This window comes from Elgaria multicarinata, chromosome 16 (assembly GCF_023053635.1).
Source record: "Elgaria multicarinata webbii isolate HBS135686 ecotype San Diego chromosome 16, rElgMul1.1.pri, whole genome shotgun sequence".
NCBI classification, from domain to species: domain Eukaryota; kingdom Metazoa; phylum Chordata; class Lepidosauria; order Squamata; family Anguidae; genus Elgaria; species Elgaria multicarinata.
Genome location: NC_086186.1, coordinates 31,108,456 through 31,130,236, shown reverse-complemented (window position 1 = coordinate 31,130,236; position 21,781 = coordinate 31,108,456). Strand labels below are relative to the sequence as shown.

Here is a 21,781-nt window from a genome sequence, read left to right as displayed (position 1 = left end):
GCGGGGGCGTAATGGAGATGTATAAAATGATGCATGGTGTGAGAGGGGGACAGTCTCCTCCCTTCCTCCTAAGGGCTAAACCAGCAGTCATCCAAGCAAGCTGAATGCCGTGAGATTCAGGTCAAGCTGCACGCTGCGGAATTTGCTACCACAGGATGTGGAGAAGGCCACCAACTTGCTTAGTCCCCTTTTAAAGCTGTGCAAGTTCATGGAGGAGGAAGCTGTCTGTGGCACCTCTGCTACCTCCGGCATGTCTCTGAATGCCAGTACTGGGGGGCAGAGGACAGGCCTCTTGTGCTCACATCCCGCTTGTGGGCACAAGAGGCATCTGGGGGGCATTTGGCCACTGGGGGAAGTGGGAGCCTTCGGTCTGATCCAGCGGGGCTTCGCTGAAGGGCTCTGATAACGTACGCTCCATGGGCTCCAAGCACAGGATTAACTCTGCAGGCTTCCCTTGCTGCAGACCTACTTGCCCTGCAAAAAACCCTGTTGGCCTACCTGCAGGCCAGGCCTGAGCCTAGGGCTGGGGGCGCCCTTTCTGGGCTGTCTCCCTCGGGCCTGACCGGCTGAAAAGGGAGGGGCTCTTGGCCCCTGCCCTGCGGGATGTGCGTCTCCTGCCAGGGCGTCTCCCTCCGCCCGCAAGTTTCAGGGCTGCAAGCAAAAGTACGCAAGAAGGGGATCTTGCAATGCCGGGAGGGTTCGTGGAGGCTTCCTGTTCCTCTTTAGAGCGCCAGTCGCGCAAAGCAGGCCGGCGCAGATCCAGGCGGGAGCAGCCGGGCAGCGCAAGGTATGTGCACAGGGCGAGGCGAGACGTGGCCCGGCCTTACCGGTGGTGAGCTAGGGCCCCCTGGCCACAGCCAGCGCCCCTGCCCTGAGCCACACTGGCCGTGAAGCCTGTGGGCCTCCCCGCAGAAAGTGCCCCGGGGGAGCGCGCCTTTGCGGCAGCCCACACAGGCGGCGGCGGCCCCACCCTCGAGGGCAAGCGGGGGCTCGGGCGGGCCCAGGGCACTGCGGCTGCCCCCCGCCTCTGCTCAAGTGGCTGGCTGGGGAAACGCACAGCCGCCGCCAGCCTAGTCCAGCCGGCTGGCAGCTGGGATGTGGGCCAGGGGTGGGAATCGGCCCCTTCGCCCGTCTGCCAAGCCCGCTGCAGGGTGTGTGGGAGCCCTTCTCGGGGGCCCCGTCCGAGCCCAGTTCCCCCGGGCAGGTGGCTCTTCGCAGAGGCTGCTGGGGGGAGAGGAAGCGAGAGGCAGAGGGAAGAGCCCGCAAGCGGCGCGGCTGGGCTGGGCGGGCGGGCGGCTGACTTGGACGCTGGCGCTTCCGCAGGGCAGGAGCCGCGCCGGGCCGGCCGCCGCCGCCATGGGCTTCGGGCTGCAGCTCGGCTGCCCGGAGGGCCACAGCGCCCTGCTGCAGCTGCAGGAGGCGGAGCTGCGCCTGCTGGAGGGGCTGCGCAAGTGGATGGCGCAGCGAGCCAAGAGCGACCGGGAGTACGCGGCGCTGCTGCACCAGATGCACTGCCTGGCCGGCAAGCAGGAGGGCGGCGCGCAGCCCAGCGGCGGCTGCCAGATCAGCCAGGTAGGCGAGGCGGGCCGGGGCGGGGCGGAGGAAGAGGGGGCGGGGCCAGCAGGACAGTCTCCTGGTCCCGCTCCAGATCCGGGAGGCGAGGCGGCGCGATTCTGGCCAGGTTGAAGCCGCGTGTTTTTGTTTTTTTCCGGGGGAACAAAGATTTGGGGGAAGGAAAAATAAGCAACACCTAGTTGTTGTTTTGAAGTGCTCTCTACGGATCAGTTTATCGCTGTTGCCTTCCCCAACCTGGTTTCCTCCAGAGATTTTGGACTTCAGCTCCCATTAGCCTCAGGCAGCAGGACCAATCGTCAGGCATGCTGGGCATTGTAGTCAAAAACTGCAATGGAGGGCACCAGGCTGGGGGAGGCTGCGTAGAAACATAAAGCAGCCTTTGAGTCCCTAAAGTTGTATTATGTAAAACTTGGTTTGCTCATAAAATTATTATATTTAAAAAACTTTTAAAAGTAAACTCATTTAGCAAATAATTATTGTCTGAATAAACTACACTTTTACAATTTTCATACCAAACAAGATAATTTTATGGGCAAACCAAGTTGTACATCTTTTAGGTTCCCATTTTATGACTGACTGGAGGGGATGTCAGCAAGTAGTCCCTGAATCATCGAAGAAGCAGGAAGAACTGGAGGCAGAGGAAGACCAGTGTGCAACTTCTGTTCCTTCTTGTAAGGAAGTTTAGGGAAATTCCTAGACCTGTTCCTGTGTCTGGGGTGGAGTTTAGGGAAATCTGATCTGAAGGAAAAGCTGTCTAGATTTTATTTTGCTGGGAATGACTCGGCTTAGGAATGGTGAGCAACCATACTTAATTTAAGAACCTTTACGCAATCTCAGCCTGTTATTTGAAGAGTGACATTTTATTCACTTTTGTAAATAATTTCTGATAATGAATATCTTCTTTTTTTTTGGTTAATTTTCAAAGGTGGCCTCCAGTGGTAGTGCCAATCCTATGCCAGTGAAACCAGGCTACTGAGTTTCTTTTAGGTAGAGAGGGTTTATTATAGTTATAGCAGTTTAAAAAGTTTTATAGCTGAGGCAGCATTCCCTAGTGGTGATGTTTAATTGAGAACTTTATTTTTTAAAAAAATTGGCAGTGAGTTCTATAAACCCAACCCCCAAAATTAATGTTTTAAAAAAGAAAAGAAACCTAAGTAGGAAAACCCATATTTTGTTCCGCTGTATCTGGTGACAGTGGCAGGGTTACCTATGGTGTTTCCCCCCACCCCCCACGTGTGGACTTTAGGTTACAACTATATTAATTGAGTGCTACAGCCATCTAACCAAAACAAGCCCAGAAACACAGGACTCTGTAGAACAAAGCCCAAACTGGCAAGGACACGCATTTCCTTCCATATTATGATATGGTGACTCTGCTCACATGTTGGGAGGCTGAGCATGACTTGGAGCGTCCCTAAATGTCGTTCAGTAAAAGTTACATTAGATCAATACTTTTAGCACAGAATGGAAGAAATAACTATGATGAGAATCTTACAGAGAGGATTAAAAAATCACCACTCTCTACATGGCTTCATTCTTTCCCGATATTTTACAACTCTAGTGTTTCTATTACATAGTTTTGAGAAATCATTTTGTGGGGAGTAAAGGCTGGGTTACTAAATTCTAAAAGAAAACATTTCATAATCCAAAGCTGTTCATTTTTTCCCAATTTTTCAGAAAAAAACAAACGGTCCTTGTTTATTCCCCCCCACACACACCTTAGTTTTTTCCTGACTCTTCAAATCTCTATGTCGTGGAATTGAATAATATGCAGAGTGCGTAGCACACGCAATAGCTGGAAGCACTGTTTCTGACTTGAGAGGCTTACTGAGGAAAAAATCAATACTCACGGGATTTTGTCAGTAAGAATAACTTTACTGAAACAAACTTTCCTTTACATATGGTCATCGATATATACAGCACACTTCAACCTGACAACCTGACAACAAGATGCCTTTAAACAGGGACATCTTAAATACTTTCCCCCTTTGGTTCAATGAACCAACTGTCTCTGCTCCAGGTCTTGCATGTGGGCCAAACTGCCAGGCTCCGGTCTGAACACCTGCTGCAGTCCAGAGACAAATCTGCCAAGCACTTTAACTCCATAAAGCCCTTTCTTTCCTCTGTGGAGGAAATTCACCCCAACACTCTATGCTGGCATCCCCCCGTCTCCTTGAAGGCTTTTCACCCCACTGCCCCACCTGTATCTCCCTCCCTCCCTCCCTCCATCTATTATTATTATTATTATTATTATTATTATTTATTGATTGATTGATTTATATAGCACCATCAATGTACATGGTGCTGTACAGAGTAGATGTACATGGTGCTGTACATGGTGCTGGAACAGGCTTGCTGTCATAGCCTCGATTCCTGGGCCTGAATGGTTTCTCCTGCCATTCTGCTTCCCCACCCCATGGCAGGATCAGTGGCCTCATGTCTCTTCTCTAATCCCATTCTCCCCTCCCCCCGTGTAAGATCTTTCCTGGACCCAGGAACTCAAGCATCTTCCCTTGTTTTCATTTTGTTTTTTGTTGCGGGCCCCCAGTACAAACTCTGCCACACACATGCCATGGTCTGTCCCATACATCCCATCTCATGAGTCTTGAAATAGAAGTTTCTATTTTAATTCTGAAATTACATTTTCTACATATCTGAACTTGCGCCATGGGGCTCTTCTGCCTTTGGTCCTAATAATGTTGATGCTTTTATTTATTTATTTTTCATGGTCCAATGTGGCTTCAAACATGTTATAAACAGACCAATTCGCTTTAGAGCTCTATTTTTCTGGGCTTTTTCATTGCAAAAACATGGATCCTCCCCTTTTGGCCTGTCGTGGCAGGACAAGGGGTTTGTACCTTGCTCACCCATATTTTCGGCCTGCAAATCCTACCTGCAGGTTGGTCTACCACCCCTCCCCAAGGTGATCAGTGTCCTTGCTGACTATGGTACTTTGATCACCCCCCTACAGTTGGCTAAAAACCCTGGGGAGGTTTTTTAAAAAAAAGTCTTCACCTGGTGCCCAAAAGATCACAATGTAGGCATCAGGAGAGCCTCTCTGGGGAGGTCATTTCGCAACCAGGGTGCCATTACTGAAAAGGCCATGTTCTTAGTAGCCACGTGCCTCACCTCATTTGGTGGGGGTACCTGGAGAAGTGCCTCTGATCGTAGCATCTGGGCAAGAATATATGGAAGGAGATGATCCTTCACTAATCTGGCCTCAAGCCCTTTAGGGCTTTGTAAGTAAATACCAGCACTTTGAATTTGGCCCAGAAATGCACTGACATAATATGATCTTATTGGCCAGTCCCTGTTAACAATCTTGCTACCCTATTTTGGACCAGAGGAAATTTCCAGACAATTTTCAAAGGCAGGCCCACGTATGACGCATTGTACTCATTTATTGCTGACAGTCAGATGTAACAGTGTTAGACCCGTTCACTTGCTGCATCCCACCATGCCTTCTATTTAAATGTTCTCATATGAACCAGAACTGGTAGTTCAGCTACCCTGAGCTGGCATCAAAGCAGAACAACTCCAATTGCAGCTGAACCAGAACGAGAACTGGGAATGGTTTGACTCCTGAATTGTAAGCCGCACCCATGAAAGGAGAGGGCCCCCATGCCACATTGGTGTGGCTGCTACCTGTGCGCCGTACAGAGCACTGGGGCTCACCAGGCCTCGGGAAAGGTGCCCTGTGCATTTTCCTCCCTTCCTGCTTACAGTGTTGGTGGTCGTTGGTGACCCAAACAGAGGCACTGAGCCAGATACTGCAGCGCCACGCAGAAGCCCTGGTCTCTGGGCCCCTGAACAAGATGGGCCTGCTCATTCGTGACAAGCAGCTGCTGCGCCGGAGCTACAGCGAGCAGTGGCAGCAAATGAACCAGGATTTCGTCCAGGTACGGATGCCTGCCCCACTTCCCAGTGGCCGAGCAGTGTCCCCTGGGGGTGGGAGCTCTCTGCCTCTGCAATGCCACAGGATCAGCTGCCTCCTCTGGGGCCTGACTGCCAGGAGGCAGCTGATGGTTCAGGGGGGGCCCATGCTCCCCCCTTTGCTTTCCAGACCACCCAGCAAGAGCCTGAGCGCCTGAAGGCCCAGTACCGCACCCACGTCCGGGAGAGCTCCCAGGCCAAGCGCAAATACCAGGAGGCCACCAAAGGTGGGTGTGGCAGGAGCCCCTTGCGCTGGCAGGGACTGTGCAGGGTGCCATGGGACGGCTGAAGAAGAGCCCTGATTTCCATCCAGCCTCCTGCTCCTCGCAGTGGCCTTCGGGAAGCCCATAAGCAGAGCGCGAGGGCAGCAGGCCTCCTGCTGCTGTCGATCCCCAGTGACTGGGCGGTGGCACAGAGCCATCACAATGAGCAGCCGTGGAGAGCCGTGTCCTCCATGAGTCTGTCTACATCCTGCCGTAGTGCAGTGTCTTGTTTAATTGTGGGCAATATGAAGATGTCCTTCCTTTTCTCTGTCCTGAATCCCCCACCGTCCAGCTTCACTGGGGTCGAGCATGATGGGAGAGGGAGAGAAAGCTCTCACGATCCCCTCTCTCTCCTCCATGCATCCTTTTATTCCCCCTTGCCCTGTCCCCTCTGACTCGCTTGTTTTCTCAGCTCCGAAGGTTGTCGCCTTTCCTCGTAAGGGAGTTACTCCAGCCCCTTGATAATTTGGGTGCCCCTTTTCTGCACCTTTTCCAGCCCGACAATGTCCATTTTGAGATGTGTACGCAGCATTCCCACATGTGGCCATGCCATGGACCTTGCAATCCTGGCACTGTGTGATTTTCTGATCCTTTCCTAAAGATCCCCAAGCATGGAATTTGTCCTTTTCACGGGCAGGAATGCATCACAGCCTCAAGATCTCTTTCCTGGCTGCTTCAGTGGCTTGCCTAATAATGCGGCCGCATGTGCAGTTGGTCCAGTCCTGATCTGCTCCTTGTGTGACTCTCCCTGCAGAAAAGGAACGCGAGAAGGCCAAAGACAAGTATGTCCGGAGCCTCTGGAAGCTCTACTCTCTGCACAACCAGTATGTGCTGGCTCTGAAGGCTGCTGAAGTGCAGCACACGACCCATTACCAGCAGACCCTGCCTGGGGCGCTCCAGTCCTTACACAGCCTGCACCTGGAGATGGCCCACATCACGTAAGCACAGCAGCAGCAGCAGCAGCAGCAGCAGCAGCACTCCACCAGCTGCTGTCTCCTGGGGCGGGACTGGGGCGGCTTGGACGCGGGCGCTCTGCCTCCCCACCCTGGTGGGTCACCTGCTCAGCGTCCTGTTTCTGTACCAACAGAAAAGGCACCTTGCAGGAGTACGCCAGCATCACCAGCCTGGTGCAGGAAGAGATGGTGACCGTGCACCAAGCCATGGGCCGGGCCATTGAACGCCTCCAGCCGGCCGCAGAATACAAAGGCTTCTTCCCCCAGTGCAGGTACCGCCTGCTGGGCTGCCTGTCCCTGGGCTGGGGCTGCCCCTGGCTCGGCACTTGACCGCAAGCCGCCTCCCCCTCTTGCTCTGGCCATGTGTCTCCCTCAGGTGTGGGAGTGAGCCCCCAGTCGTGGCGACCTTTGACAAGACTCTGCTGGAGGAGCTGCAGACAGAGGGCCTGCGAGCAGGCGAGCTGCAGCTGAATGAGCTCACCCTGGAGAGCATGCAGCACACGTGCGTATGGGGAAGGGGCTGCCCTGAGGGGCGGCTGGCTGGGGAGGGCCAGGGCGGCTTCCCGCGCCACGGCACGACTCAGGGCAGAAGTGCCTCTGTGCCCATTCTGCCCAGCAGAAAAGGGCACGGACCCGTGTCCCAGGGCAGGTCCAGCCCAGCCCCACGGAGCGTATCCCGGACGGAGAAGAAGAGGCTGAGGCTGGGGGTGGGGAAAGGAGACATCTGGCTCAACCCTCCCTGCCGGTGGGCCCGGGACCATGCTCTTGGCCTGTGCTCTGCCTTGATGGAAGCTCGAGAAAGCTGGAGGGGGGTTGTAGCCCTCCAGGTGTCCGTCGGCTCTGCCTTTCTGTGTTCTCTGTGCCTGGCCAAAGGCTGAGGTGGCCATCTCCACCCTTCCTTCTCCTGCAGCCTTACGTCACTGGAAGAGGAGCTGGCTGGTGCCACCGAGAGCAGCAGGAGTCACCAGCAGCGTGTCCAGACCTTGGCGGCTGAGATCCAGAATGCAGAGGTGGCCGGAGGCCCTGGAGAGCGGTGAGACTGCAGCACAGCCTTCCCCAACCTCCCCTTCCCACCCCCAGCAGAAAGCATCCCGGGGGACGCCAGGATGGGGACATCAGCTGTAGAGGGAGGAGGGGGCAAGGCCGGGCAAGCGGGAGCCCAGCTTCAGTGATGCTTCAACCCGTGGGCCGGCCAGCTGGCCTTCCTCGAAGGCGCAGCACAGCAGTCTCTTGCGTACGTGCAGCCGCCTGAAGTATCGCTGCCCCGGTGGTCTTGTTTTAGGGGGGACTTTTTTTAACCCAGAGTTGGCCACTTCCTTGGTGGCTTCCTCTGCGCTGGCCTCATCGCTGCACCCTTTGCTGCTGCCGCTGCTTTCAGCAGCTCCTCTGCTCATTTGGCTCCTCTGCTCATTTTCATTTAAACAATTGCTCTCAACTAACTTTTTAAAAGTATTATTATAATTTATTGCTGTTTCAACATATCAAGAATACCACAAATGAAATATTGCATCTTACAGAAATAGACATTTTAAACTTAAGATTTATATTTTTAAGTAAAATTTGTCTATGACAAACCTACAATGAAGGAATGAACGTAATATTCAAAATAAGAGATCTAAGACAATATGAGAACAGAAGCACAAGTTAATTACCGACAGTTCTAAAAAGGGAGTCCAAATGCGTTATGCTCTTTGCCTCTAGTTCCTTGGGACCTGGGGGTCCCCCTTCTGAACATTCTTTCTACGAGTGGACAAGCGGTCGTCAACAGGCGCGGCCCCTCACTGCTCAGCTCACCCCTCACTCTAGGTCACTGATGATCAAACTGCAAAGCACCAGTCATCCCATATAGATCTGTGGGGGGCCCATGGCTTGCATTCCTCCATTGTGAGAAATGTCCAGAGAGTTCTACACTCTGCTCCCTGTTTTTTAAACAGCCACTGATTCAGAAAATTGAATATTTAAGTTGGACGTCAGACTCCAAGATCTCTCTGCCCAATCCTCAGTGCATGAAATCAGATGTCAAGGCTTCTGAGCTTCTTCTTGCACTGGGGGTTGGACTCAACAGCCTTATAGGCCCCTTCCAGCTCTATTATTCTATGATTCTGTTATTTATATTTGGCTCCTTCCACCACCACCCACCCTGCTACACCATGTTCCTAGGCTTCCTCAAAATCTGATGCTGTGAGAAATCTTGAGGCTTGTGTTGGATACATCATTTTGCTCCTTTGGTGTGTCAGAGATGGAAAACCCATTTCCCCCTGAGAGCTGCCTTTCCTCTGGGGTAACCTGTCCAGGGGTGTATGCGGGGGGGGGGGGGGGAGGGGAGGAAGGGGGCCGAGCCAAAAGTCAGAGCTGCCCCATTCTCTCTTTCAGACCCATCGACGCACACTCCATTCTCTCACTTTCCCCATCCTTCCCTGCCTCGTTGCCACTTGCCACCCGTCTCCCGCTACCCCCGGGCTCCAACAGGAGCTCTCTTCTTAAGCCCCATTCTTGGTCAGGGAGGGTTTTCGGGGGGGGGGGGGTCGCAGCGTGTTGAAGGTTAGCCTTTCCATCCCCACATGGCAATTAGGGAAGAAAAGGTCCCGTTCAATGGGATCCTGCCCCCCTGCATGCAACGCACACACAGTGTAATAGCCACACCGGGTGGGGGGGGGGCAGATGAGGCGTGGCCTGGGGCCAGATCCCCACGCCCACACCTCTGCTATTCACTCTGTAAAGCCCTGTTTTCTGCTGCTCGTCATGTCCTCCTGCCTGAAGAGCTGTGCCGGTCACTGTGTCCTCTTCCTGGCTCATGACGGAGGGGAGCTGCCCAGTCCGAGAGATGACAGCAGCTTGCGTGGCGCCTTCCACCCCCACCGCCCCTCATGGACGTGGCTGTCTCTGTCTTTCTCTTCGACAGCATCGCGCTGCTGGGGAAGCGTCAGGCCCTCCACGAAGCCCGGCACCTCTTCCAGCTCGCCCAGGGCGCACAGGACAAGCTCCAGGCCCAGAGGGATTTGCTCCGGCACAAGCTGGATGAATTGGGATCCAGGGACCCTCCCCCTGCCGCAGCCCTGCAGGAGGAGGGTCTGTCCCCGTCTCCTGAGGTGGGTGGAGGCCGCCTGGTGGGTCTGGGCAGTCCCAGCAAGGGACCAGGAGGGGTGGGCACAAGCACCCTTTTCTGCACCGCACCATCCCTGCGGCTGTGGATTTGGTGCTACTTGGAGCTAGAAGCAGGGCAGCTTCACCGTGAGCCACACCCTTCCTTCTGATGTGTGGCATCACAAGCCTTTGGGGTACGTGGCCATGGCCCCGTGGATGGGCAGCCGATCAACCCCAGCTCAGTTCAGCCAGCCCCTCGCCCCCACCACTCCATCTGCCTAACGGTCCTCTGCCCCACCCCCAGAGTTTAGTCAATGTGTGCCCTTCTCCTCCTCTGGCAGGGGCAGCAAGAGCATGATGGAGGCCGCCTGCCTGCCCTGGAGGCCCTGAGACACCACCTCACTGGCATCTTCCGCCCACGCCTGTCCGTGAGTGCCCGCCCTGGGGGCTCCCCTGCCCACCCGCCTCCCCACTCAGCTGTGCTTCCTGGCAAGCCCTGCGTCCGCTGAGTGTCTGTGGGGAGGGGCCACCCCTGCTTCTCCCGTCCTTCCCTGCTGGGGTGGGGGCGGCCAACAAGGCTGGTTGCATGCCGTACCCCATTGCTCTCTCTGTCCTCAGCTGCCGCCCCCGGTGCCCCTCCTGCCCGAGGTGCAGAAGCCGCTGGGCCAGCAAGCCTGGTATCACGGAGCCATCCCCCGCGTGGAGGTCCAGAGGCTGTTGCGGACCGCGGGGGACTTCCTGGTCCGGGAGAGCCAAGGCAAGCAGGAGTATGTGCTCTCGGTGCTGTGGGATGGGCAGCCCAGGCACTTCATTCTGCAGGCGGCTGACGTGAGTGGCGAGGAGGGCGAGGAGGGCGGGCAGCCAGTGGTGGGAGGGAGAGGGGCCCAGCCTGGGCGATGCTGCCTCTAGGCCTGCGCCCGGCATTTTGCTCTCTGAGGTGGGTGCCTGCCAGCCAGCCCTGCCTCAGTGACTTCCGATTCTTTGGAACCTGGTAGATGGAGTGAGATTGCCAAAGTATCTGTTTCGCCTTATTCAGGAATCTACAAGTTTAAAAACAAAAACCTTCCCCTCAAAGAAGGAAATTCAGGGCGGCCGTGTAGGTCCATTTGCAAGCGGGGTGGGAAGAGTTGTGGGTGTGTTGTGTATCCGGGGGGGGGGGGGTGTGACGGTAATGCTCCTGTTCCTGCGAAGGAACAGGATAAATAAGCAACCCCGAAGCCAGGCCAGTGCACACGTGGGGGGGCTTCCACCCTGGCACTTCCATCTGGTCCTCCTGGGCTCACCCTCTTTGTAGAGAAGGTGCTTCCAGGCGGAGGGAGGGCTGCTTGACTCCTGCAGGGAATCCATCTTTTTCCCATTAATGGTTTTCTGCAGTAAGAAAAAGGTCAGAAAAAAGTGGTGGGAAACTCAAGAGGATTACAAGTAGAAGATGATGACATTCTGTGCATGAGGCAGGCAGGGCAATGATGCCCATGGGATAAAAGCCTTGCCTGGAAGCCCCTGGAGAAGCCAGGTGTTGGTGTTGCCAGCCCACTGCATGCCAGTGTTTCCTGCACGGCCGCCTCTCATGAGGGCTTTCAACGAATGGGCAGTTCCCTGTTCCTTGTGGGATCAGGCTTGAATTACTACTGGTTTCCTCTTTGCTGCCAGAGCCACTGTGCATTCTGCTGGGAGGCAACTTTAAGCAAAAGGAGAAAGGAGTTGCAGGTACAAGCGGGATCTTTTGCCAAACAGGACTTCATCTGAGTAAAATGTAAGCTTTTGCTCACAGAGCCTGGGTCAAGCAGCAATAACATCACTTCCAGACAGGGCTTCAAATCCCCTGATGCTGGTTTGGAACATCTCACCCAAAGGGAAGGCAGGAGATCCACCCAATATAGCCCCCACATAGCTCCACGGACAAGCTAGCTGCAGAGAGCCCATGCTGCCCTCCTGGGACAAGCGTTCAAGACCCACCTGGGGAGAAAGAAACTCTTTTGCCAAGCAAGGAAAGGGAAGGACACCCAGCCAGGATGGACACTGACAGCAGTCGCCTCTGCCTCCCGTGGTCACGGGGTTGGGAAGCAGGAGATGGGAGTTTGAAAGGGGGAACATGTCCCCATTCGCCTTTCATATGCCTGCCAAAAAAAGACACTCTAGGAAAGGTGAGGAGCTCCCCCAGACATTGGAGCTGCTCCGGAGGAGGCCTGCATGGACTCACAACCCTGCCCCTCCCGACACAGAGAGAGAGACACCTCTCAGATTCAGAGGCCGATGTGGAGCTACTACCTAGCCCCAAGGAACACAGCCCCAAGTAAACCATTCCTCAGGTGGCACTGATGACCAACCAGCCATCAGCTAGGGATGAACAAGCAGGACAAGGTGCAACAACACCCTCCCGCCCATGTTCCCCAGCAACTGGTGCACACAGGCTTATTGATAGCACACAACCATCAGGGCTAGTAGCCATTGATAGCCTTTGCCTCCAGGAATTTATCCAACCCCCTTTTGAAGCCATCCAGGTTGGTGGCCATCACTACATCTTGTGGTAGCGAGTTCCATAATTTAACTATGTGCTGTGGGAAGAAGGACTTCCTTTTATTTGTCCTGGATCTCCCACCAATCTGTTTCATGGGATGACCCCGGGTTCTAGTATTTTGAGAGAGGGAGAAAAATGTCTCCCTATCCACATTCTCCATACCATGCATAATTTTGTACACCTCTATCATGTCTCCCCTTAGCCACCTTTTTTCCAGGCTAAACAATCCCAGTTGATGTAACCTTCCCTCGTAGGGGAGATGCTCCAGCCCCTTAATCATTTTAGTTGCCCTTTTCTGCACTTTTTCCAGCTCTATAATTTCCTTTTCTAGGTGGTGACCAGACCTGTACACAGTATTCTAAGTCTGGTCTCACCATAGATTTGTATAAGGGCGGTATGATACTGGCCGTTTTATTCTCAATTCCTTTTCCTATAATGCCCAACATGAAGTTTGCCTTCTTTACAGCGGCCGCACACTGGGCGGACATTTCCAACGAGCTTTTCCACCACAATCCCAAGATCTCTTTCTTGTTCAGTCACCTCCAGCTCAGACCCCATTAGGTTATACTTGAAGTTGTTTTTTTTTGCCCCAGCATGCATCACCTTACACTTGCTTATATTGAACTGCATCTGCCATTTGGATGCCCACTCTCCCAGCTTTTGCCTTCTTGAGTCAAGAGTTTATTTCCTATACTTTGAGCATTTGTATAAAGGCATTAAAAACCATGAACCACAGTTCCCCCTTGTGAGCAGGAAGAGTGTGTGTGTGTGCATGTGACATGGGCTGAGAGATGCACCCCCATGGACTGTCATCTGAGTTGTGTAGCTTATAAACAGGCTGTGGTGTGCTGTGAGAGAGTGTTGAATCATACCATGTCCTAAACTCTGTTGCTGCAGCATAAATGAGGTTGTTGCTGATGCAGGGTCTTTTAAATGCCCCCATGAAATAAATGAGAAGGAACATTATTTGTGCCATGACTGAGCTGCAGTAAAGTTCTGCTGTCCATAGGGCCATGGAGCAAAAGGGTGAAGACTCTGGCGTAGTTCTCCTCCTCCTCCCCTGGGTTGCCTTCAAGCCCACTCATGTATCTTCACCAGTGGGGCAGCTCTGTGGGCAGAGTGTTCAGTGGGCATACCTGTTACACTCCTGCTGCTGTTACCGGCCATATCTCCTGTTCTGCCAGCCTAGCAAAGCTCCCCTCATAGACCGTAGTCCCCGTGGGCCTCAAGATTAGGATTGCACCCCAAAACTGTTTTAGGACTTCTCTAAACAAGCTATTTATAGCACACTTGTGACAGGCTGGTCATGGAAGTTTCCAGGTGGATTACATGACGCTGTAAACAAACAGGATGTCTCCCATGGTTTTAAAAAAATTAACGATAAACTGGAATGAACCCCTAATGGCATGAAATTGGCACTGTGTAAAGCTGACATTGCACTATAAACTTGCCAAGGAAGGACTTTCCTTGCTGTCAGAGGGAGAAGAGGGTAAAATGCCTCCCTGCAACAAAGGGAGGCAGATCTGGCTTATTCCCAAGTAAGGGAGACCCTTCATTATGCTAGATTAGAGTTGTGCTTGTGATTCTTTTTTAAATTTGTTTCTTCCTTCTGTTAGTTTCTGCTAGTAGTTCCCCATGTGTCTACTCAAGAAGTAAGTCCCATTATGTTCAATGGGGCTTACTCTCAAGTAAATGTGCTGAGGGTTGCACACAAACTCCCCCTCCTTTGCACACGTGCCAGGGAGGGAGGGAGGGAAGCGCTCCCTCGAAACATGTCTGCTGTATAAAGGAGCCCCGGGAAGCAGCAGGATCTTCCCCCTTGTCGCCCCTCTCCTCCTGTGTAATGCAGCCCATATCAATCGTGCCAAAGAACCAGGAAGTACAACAGCCCCAGGTAAACAATGTGATTTCCCTTAATGTAGAGATGCTCTTAGAGTCCGGGTTTCATGTCCCCCAATGTTTGGTAACTGTCCCTGTTCCAAATTCACAAGTCTTCCACATCTAGAGCTTTCTGAGTCAAAAGTACCACGGGTTTTGCTCATGCACTTGATGCCTGCTAGCCATGATATTAGTAGCAGCATGCAATTCCCATTTCCCCCCACTACATATTTTCAGCTTTCTAGGTCATGTGAAAGTACCCTAATCATTTTGATATCCCCTTGAATAAGTCAGCGAATCAGTCCCAGGAGTGGGGATGTGATAAACCCCAACACAGGGACTTAGACAGAGTGAGGAGTAAACCAGCTGAATGAACTGGCCCCATGGCCTCTTTCCCTTCAGTGCCCCCACCCCTGGGCAGGCCAGAGCAGGGCCTGTGCCAACGGGCTGCTCCCGACTAACAGGGCTGCCCTTGCGGAATTTCCCCTCAGAACCTGTATCGCCTGGAGGGTGAAGCTTTTCCCAGCATCCCACGGCTCGTTGACCATTTCTTGAAGTCCAAGCAGCCCATCACGAAGAAGACGGGCATCATCCTGGTGAAGCCTGTCATGAAGGTACTGCTCCTGACTGAGAACACACACGGCTGGGCTGGGCTGGGCTGGGCTGGGCTAAGCACAGCACACAAGGCGGGTGGAGGGCTTTCTGCCCTGTGACTGACTGCTCTTGCTGCAGGACAAGTGGGCGTTGGACCACGAGGATGTGCTGCTTGGACAGCGTATAGGGCAGGTGAGCGACCCTCTGGGGAGGACAGTTACAATGCAGGCACTGGGAGCACCCTGGGTGGGCATCGCCTGCAGGCTGTTCAACTTGGATTGGAACCCGTGCGGTAGAGCTGTTGCCAAAAGCCCTGTAATCCCAATGGTCAGATGCTCTGTGGCTTCTAGCAACAGGTCACCTCAGCCTTAGCTGTTAAAGGGGAATAGTCCAGTTAAGAGGGGCCGAGCGCTATTCCACTTCTGAAAAGGCTCCTCTGATCGGAGGGCCTCTCTCCGATGGTGTCACAGTCACAGCTCCTGCCCTGGGCAGGCTGGCCCTTGGTGGCCACCCTGCTTCCTTGTGATGCCATTGTAGCCTGTGATCCCTGGAGCTCTGCACCAACTAGATTTGGAATGCACAGGTGCCTGCAGGTGGCCAGTAGGACGCAGCCCAGTGCTGCCCACTCTTCTGAGACCAGCCCTGCACCCTGTTATCCATGTTTCCATGGACGGAAGGTGGGCTGGGTAGATGGGGAGCAGGAAGTGCCTAGGCCACCACCTTCTTTCTCCAGGGCAACTTTGGAGAGGTATTCAGTGGGCGCTTGCGTTGCGACAACACTCCAGTGGCCGTGAAGTCCTGCCGTGAAACTCTCCCACCAGAGCTCAAAGTCAGATTCCTGCAGGAGGCCAGGTGGGTATGGAGCAAGCCCCTGGACAGCTGAGGCTAGGCTGTTAGGTTCATCTAGCTGCTGGGGACCTTGGCCAAAGCCAACTGGATTCCTGGCCAAAGCCAATTTTCCAGGGTCTCACCCTTGCTAGCACCCTGGGATCTTCGTTTCAAATGAACATAGGAACCCATATAGCTACCTCCTGCTGAGTCAGGCAACAGATCCACCTGGCTCCATGTTGGCTACACCATAAAATGCTTTTAAATGCACAGCCCGGAATGGCAGGAGCTTTTCCTAGTCCTACAAGGACATGCCAAGGTTTCAATGCTGTGAATCGCCCGCACAGCTTTGGAAATGCAATCCATCAATCATTGTGGCACCTTTGGCATGCACAGAAACTGTGTGCTCTCCCACCGTGTGATGGCCCTTTCCCCAGTCCACTAGCAGGTGGGTGGGGAGATCCTAGGATTCTCAGTGCCATGGTTTATTGGAAGAGGTCTTTCAAAAGATGGCAGTGTTTGATCAGCCAGCTCTGGCATGTGGCTAATGGCCAAATCTCTCCACCTCCAGCACAGAACGACCAGCAGAGAGCTTGGCAACCATGATGCAGTTGCCTTGTCACAGAGCTCTTGCCTTCCTAGCCACAGGGGCTCCTCTGACCTCCATGGGAGGAGGCAGGTGGCCGTAGTGCAGCCTAGCTGTTGAGGAAGCCCTCCCCTGGCAGCTGGCATGCCACCTACCCTTCCCCAATGGTGCCCCCTTTGGCTCCCCCCCCCCACAGGATATTGAAGCAGTACAGCCACCCCAATATTGTCCGGCTCATTGGCGTTTGCACCCAGAAACATCCCATTTACATTGTCATGGAGCTAGTCCAGGGTAAGTCCAGCGTTTCAAGTGATCTTTGTGGCTTTCTACAGTCTTGGGGGGCCTGGATTTAAAGCTCTCCAGAATGTTTGTACTCTTCAGCTGCTGAGGATCATTACGTTTGCATTAGAGACGTTTCTCCCAAGTCCTGCGCTGTTGCAGGGGCCCATCGAGAGCAGTCTCTTGTGTGGCCATTAAATGTGTAGTAGCTCTTCTCCACATAGCTGCAGATACTCCCTCTTCTCTCCCTCCCAACCAGGAAGGCATCTCCATGCATGTGTCTCTCGGGCAACCCTGGGCCGTTTGGGGTGTCCACCAGCCCTCGTCCCTAGCTCAAATGCACAGGGCCTGCAGGGTGCACGTGGCCCTTTGTTCCCTGCGCAGCCCATGGCCTCCCACCTTCTTTTCCCTACTGCCCACCTGGTTGGCCATCAGCTGGGGGAAGGGGGCAAGGAACAGAACAGATTGTGGTTCCCCCACTGTTAATAGCACTGGGGAAAGGGCAATCTGGAGCAGGGCTGCTGAGGGCGGGGAGGGGGGGAACTTGATGTGCCCCAACAGTCCTCCGTGGGGTGGGGGGGAAATGTGCATGGGTGGCCATTGTGCGCTCCGTGACCCCTCACAAGGGACTGCCTGCGGTTCTCGGGGCCTAAAGGGTTATGTCACTCGGGTCCCCATTGCCGCCTTGTCTGCCAGCCAGCTACCCTCTCCTCCTTCAGGGGGTGACTTCCTGACCTTCTTGCGAAATGAGGGAGCTCAGCTCGGATCCAAGGCGCTTCTGAAGATGATGGAGAATGCTGCCGCAGGGATGGCATACCTGGCCAGCAAGCACTGCATCCACCGGTCAGTCAGCCCAGCCCACTCCACAGCTACATCAGGAGCGACTCCCTCCCTGGCCGGGAATGGCCGTTTTTGCCCAGGCTGCTCCAGGGTCTTTCCTGCCACCCAGCATCTCCTTCCCTGAGATGCTGCCATCTTTGCTGAGCCCATCATCCCCTGAGGCCACCCCTCCGCAGGGCCTTAGCGGAGGTGTGGTGTGGGACCGGGGGAGCCCTTCCCCTGTGAGGGCTGGAGCAGTCCACCAGGGGCTTGTTCCTCGGCCACGTGTGCTGCCTGCCTCTGCTTCCTCTAGCAGGAAGGGAACAGAGGCAGCCAGAGGCAGCCAGCTCAGGCACAGGCTGGCTTGGAGGAAAGTTGGGGTGCTCCCGGCATTGGCAGATGTAAATCTTCCCCCAATGTTGGTGTCAGCCATGGGTTTGGGTCTCCCACCCTCTAGGGACCTGGCAGCGCGGAACTGCCTTGTGACAGAGAAGAACACTCTGAAGATCAGCGACTTTGGGATGTCACGGGAACAGGAGGATGGCATTTACTCCTCCACGGGCAGCATGAAACAGATCCCTGTGAAGTGGACAGCCCCAGAGGCACTCACTTACGGTACCAAAGCTGTGGCTCTAGGCCCACGTGCTCCAGAGGTCTACTCCAGCACAGCAGGCAGGGAAGAGCAGTGGAGAGGCCTTATTCCAATTAAGCAGAAAAGAGGATCTCCTGATGAGCCTCCGCAGGACATTTGGTTCATCTCCATTGCCAGTCACTGATCGTGTGTCTTCCTCTCAGGGGCAGATGGGTCTGTATACCCAGCAGGCTGAGGTCATGGGTGGCCTGGGCAGCTTTCACCCAAGAATCCAGAAAGTCCCACAACTCAGTGTCAACTCTCCCTTTCCCATTAGGCCGGTACTCCTCAGAAAGTGATGTCTGGAGCTTTGGGATCCTGATGTGGGAAGCCTTCAGTCTGGGTGCTACGCCGTACCCCAATATGAGCAACCAGCAGACCCGTGAGGCTGTAGAGAAGGGTGAGTCCCAGCAGGGTGGGCGCTTGGGCAGACCATTATCTGGGCAGGAAGCAAACACCCTTTTCCTGACGCCAATGAGGCCCATGGCTTTGGCGTGGCCTTCTTGGCTTCCATGGCAACTCTGGGGCTGCCTCGATACCTTGCTGGCCCGACACATGCTCTGCAGGTCACTGTTTAGCACTGGTATTTTTGATTGAGCAGGAAGTCTGGGGAAGTGTGCGCGCCTGGGCTGTTCTTTGGATCCCATTGCCATGGTCAGTCCACTTCCTGATGAGGTTTAGACTGGCAGCTGCCATTTCCTTCTGCAGGACTGGTGGATCCATGAAACTGGTCTGCTCCTGGAGACTTGCAGAATCTGATAGACTTCTGAATGCTCTTGGGGAGTTTCCAGCTGATGTGACTGGTGCTCTTGTCAAGGCTCTGGTCTTACTTTGGAGATGGAACAGGCCTTCGACATGGTTGCTCCTACTTGCTCTTTTCTGTTGTAAAGAGCAAAGTTAGCTCCCTGGTTTACCAGACAGTTCAGTGCAATGAAACGGGGACGAGACAGACATCCACATAAGTGGCACAAGTCTCATGGTGAAAATGACCACGTACAAGTGGGAGGGCATGACCACGCCTACTTTGTAGCAGTGATGGAGAAGTGAAGTTACTTCTCAGCCACCATTGCGTCCTGAGAGCCACCCAGCAGAGCTGTTCCAGGAGGTAAAAGGTTGATTGCAAGTGAACCCGGGAAGGAATATATTGGAACAGCTAACCCTAACCCTAACCCTTATCCTGCTGTGTAAGATTTGCAGGATAGTTTCAGGATGATGTCACTCACACCCACGCTGTCCTTGATCCCACCGTGGGTGCAGTTCCTCTGGAGGCATCCAAAGCACCATCTCTCCCTTTTGGGGATGAGTTTCTGTTGATGTGGCCTGATGTAGACCAGGTGCTTGGAGGGACTCAGCCAAACCCCCCAGTGCTCTTGACCCTCATTGTGGCTAATTTCAGCAAGCCAGCTCCAAGAGGAGAGAGAAACAGTCCTGACAGTCTCGAAAGAGGCAGTTGTGTAACCTCTCTGGATCTGAAGATTGGAATGATCACCCAATTGCAAATCTTTCCTTTTGGGGCAAGTGTTCGAGAGGGTGGTGGCTGTAGAACTCCAGGCTCTCTTGAAAGAAAAGGATGATCTGGACCCATTTCAATCCAGGCTCAGGCCTAGGTTTGGCAGCCTTGGTCATCTTGATAGATGTCCTTTTTGGGGAGACGGGAAGTGTGGCCCTGTTGGTTGTCCTTGACCTGTCTCCAAATTTCAGCACCAGTGATCTTGTGGGATCAACCCTGTGGGTTGGCTGTAGGGGCCATGGGAAAGCAGTGGTTCCAGGACCTGGGCTCAGTAATGGTCTGGATGAGGGTCAACAAGCTGAAATGGAGTCCTAACAAGATGGAGGTACTTTGGGTTCAGGGAATCATAGAATAGCAGAGTTGGAAGGGGCCTACAAGGCCATTGAGTCCAACCCCCTGCTCAATGCAGGAATCCACCCTAAAGCATCCCTGACAGATGGTTGTCCAGCTGCCTCTTGAAGGCCTCTAGTGTGGGAGAGGCCACAACCTCACCAGGCAATTGATTCCATTGTCGTACTGCTCTAACAGTCAGGAAGTTTTTCCTGATGTCCAACCGGAATCTGGCTTCCTTTAACTTGAGCCCGTTATTCCGTGTCCTACACTCTGGGAGGATCAAGAAGAGATCCTGGCCCTCCTCTGTGTGACAACCTTTTAAGTATTTGAAGAGTGCTATCATGTCTCCCCTCAATCTTCTCTTCTCCAGGCTAAACATGCCCAGTTCTTTCAGTCTCTCTTCATAGGGCTTTGTTTCCAGACCCCTGATCATCCTGGTTGCCCTCCTCTGAACACCTCTGAGTTGATCTTCAGCCTGTTCTGGACAGAGTTACACTCTCCCTGAAAGGGAGGCAGGGTTGCTCCTTTGTCATTGGAGGTCCATGTTGCCTCAATGGTGAGGAGTTTGTTTTACTAGCTTCAGCTGGTTTCCCAGCTGTAAGAATGGGACACGCTCTGGTAACTGACCAGTTGGATTACTGTAATACATGGAGTGGTCCTTGAACTCAGAAGTTTCAATTAGTGCAGAATTTGGCTGCCAGAATTCTAACTAGTACAGCCCGGTTTCTTCATATTACTATAATATTAAAAGGACTGCATGGGTTGCATATTCACTTCCTGGCCCAGCTCAGGGTGGCTGGAGTTTACTTTTAAAGCCCTAAATGGCCGAGGACTCGAATATCTGAAGGAGCGCCTCTTCCAGTGCCAGCTGGCTTATGTCTTATAAGATCTCCTGCTGCAAGCCAACTCCAAGGGCCTGCCTTCCTCTTTGGAAGTGTGTTGTGTGATTAGAAAGCAGAGGACTTTCCCAGTGTGCTCACCCTGGCTTTGAAATACCCTCCAAAGGGGATGTGCCCTGGGGTTTATCTTAAACGCTTTTAGGTGCCTTGTTATTGCACCAGGCATTTTAAACTGCATATAATTCCTCTATGTAGTCCCCCAATTCTATTGTCATCTTTGATTAACTTCAGATTATTGTAATATGGTTCGTGAAGGTGTTGTACTCTGCCCCAAAATCTTACTTGCTGAAGGGTGGAATCAAAAGGCTTTAACTAATAAAGTAACAGTTCCCCTGTACTGACACAGAAGCATTGTGTGAGGTGCACAACGAAACACCTGCTTGACTCTTTTCCTTGCCACGTCCTTCTCAGTTGAACTTTCCCCCTTAGGAATCCACCTGAGCATCCCGGACCAATGCCCTGCAGAGGTGTACCAGCTCATGTTGAGGTGCTGGGAATACGAGCCAGAGAGCCGACCGAACTTTAACACCCTCCACCAAGAGCTGGTTGTTATTCAGAAGCGGCAGCAGTGAGACGCCGATCTCCAAGAGCGCTGGCTAGCCCTCTTTCGCCCAGGATGGAGCTGCCTGCCCCCCGCCAAGGGCTGCGTCCACAAACCAGGCCTTTGCCCTTTGCTTTTGGCATGTCCTTCTGGTCATACGGACCTTGTCCTAGTCTCCAGGTAGTCCGTCTCCCCGAAGTCTGTCCAACATTTCCAGCTGTGGTGGCCAGAACAACCCCAAAGCCCAGGCTCCAAACTCAGCTGTATCTGTTTTCTCTGTAATTGAATACCACTGTAATAAAGGCTCAAATAGAGTGTTTTTACGCTTCCCTAATAAAAGCATTCTATTTTATTTTAAACTGTTATCTCTGTGTGTGGGAATTGGCCCACCTCAGCATTCAGGCAGCCCTTCTCCAAGCCTGCGCCAAATAGGAGTAGCCAGGAAATGGGGACTTTTTATACCTTCTGAATGGACACTGGCTGCTGGACCAGACGGCGGTTCTGTCTGATGCAGTGGGCCCATCCCACGTGACGAAAGGTGAACTGTTTCCAGGCTG

The 21,781-nt window shown here is 53.6% G+C and overlaps 1 protein-coding gene across 1 annotated transcript; it reads left to right on the top strand.

Moving 5' to 3' along the window:
* Positions 1–1,350: 1,350 nt before the first annotated feature.
* Positions 1,351–21,525, top strand: FES (FES proto-oncogene, tyrosine kinase). The gene is made up of 18 exons (XM_063142870.1): positions 1,351–1,581; positions 5,301–5,474; positions 5,639–5,735; positions 6,526–6,709; positions 6,859–6,996; positions 7,101–7,226; positions 7,635–7,757; positions 9,627–9,813; positions 10,150–10,236; positions 10,427–10,636; positions 14,696–14,818; positions 14,937–14,990; positions 15,532–15,650; positions 16,409–16,503; positions 17,211–17,334; positions 17,768–17,925; positions 18,219–18,341; positions 21,113–21,525. Exons 1-18 carry the CDS (start codon positions 1,357–1,359, stop codon positions 21,253–21,255), a joined length of 2,490 nt encoding a protein of 829 aa, XP_062998940.1. The 5' UTR covers positions 1,351–1,356; the 3' UTR covers positions 21,256–21,525.
* Positions 21,526–21,781: the final 256 nt, after the last annotated feature.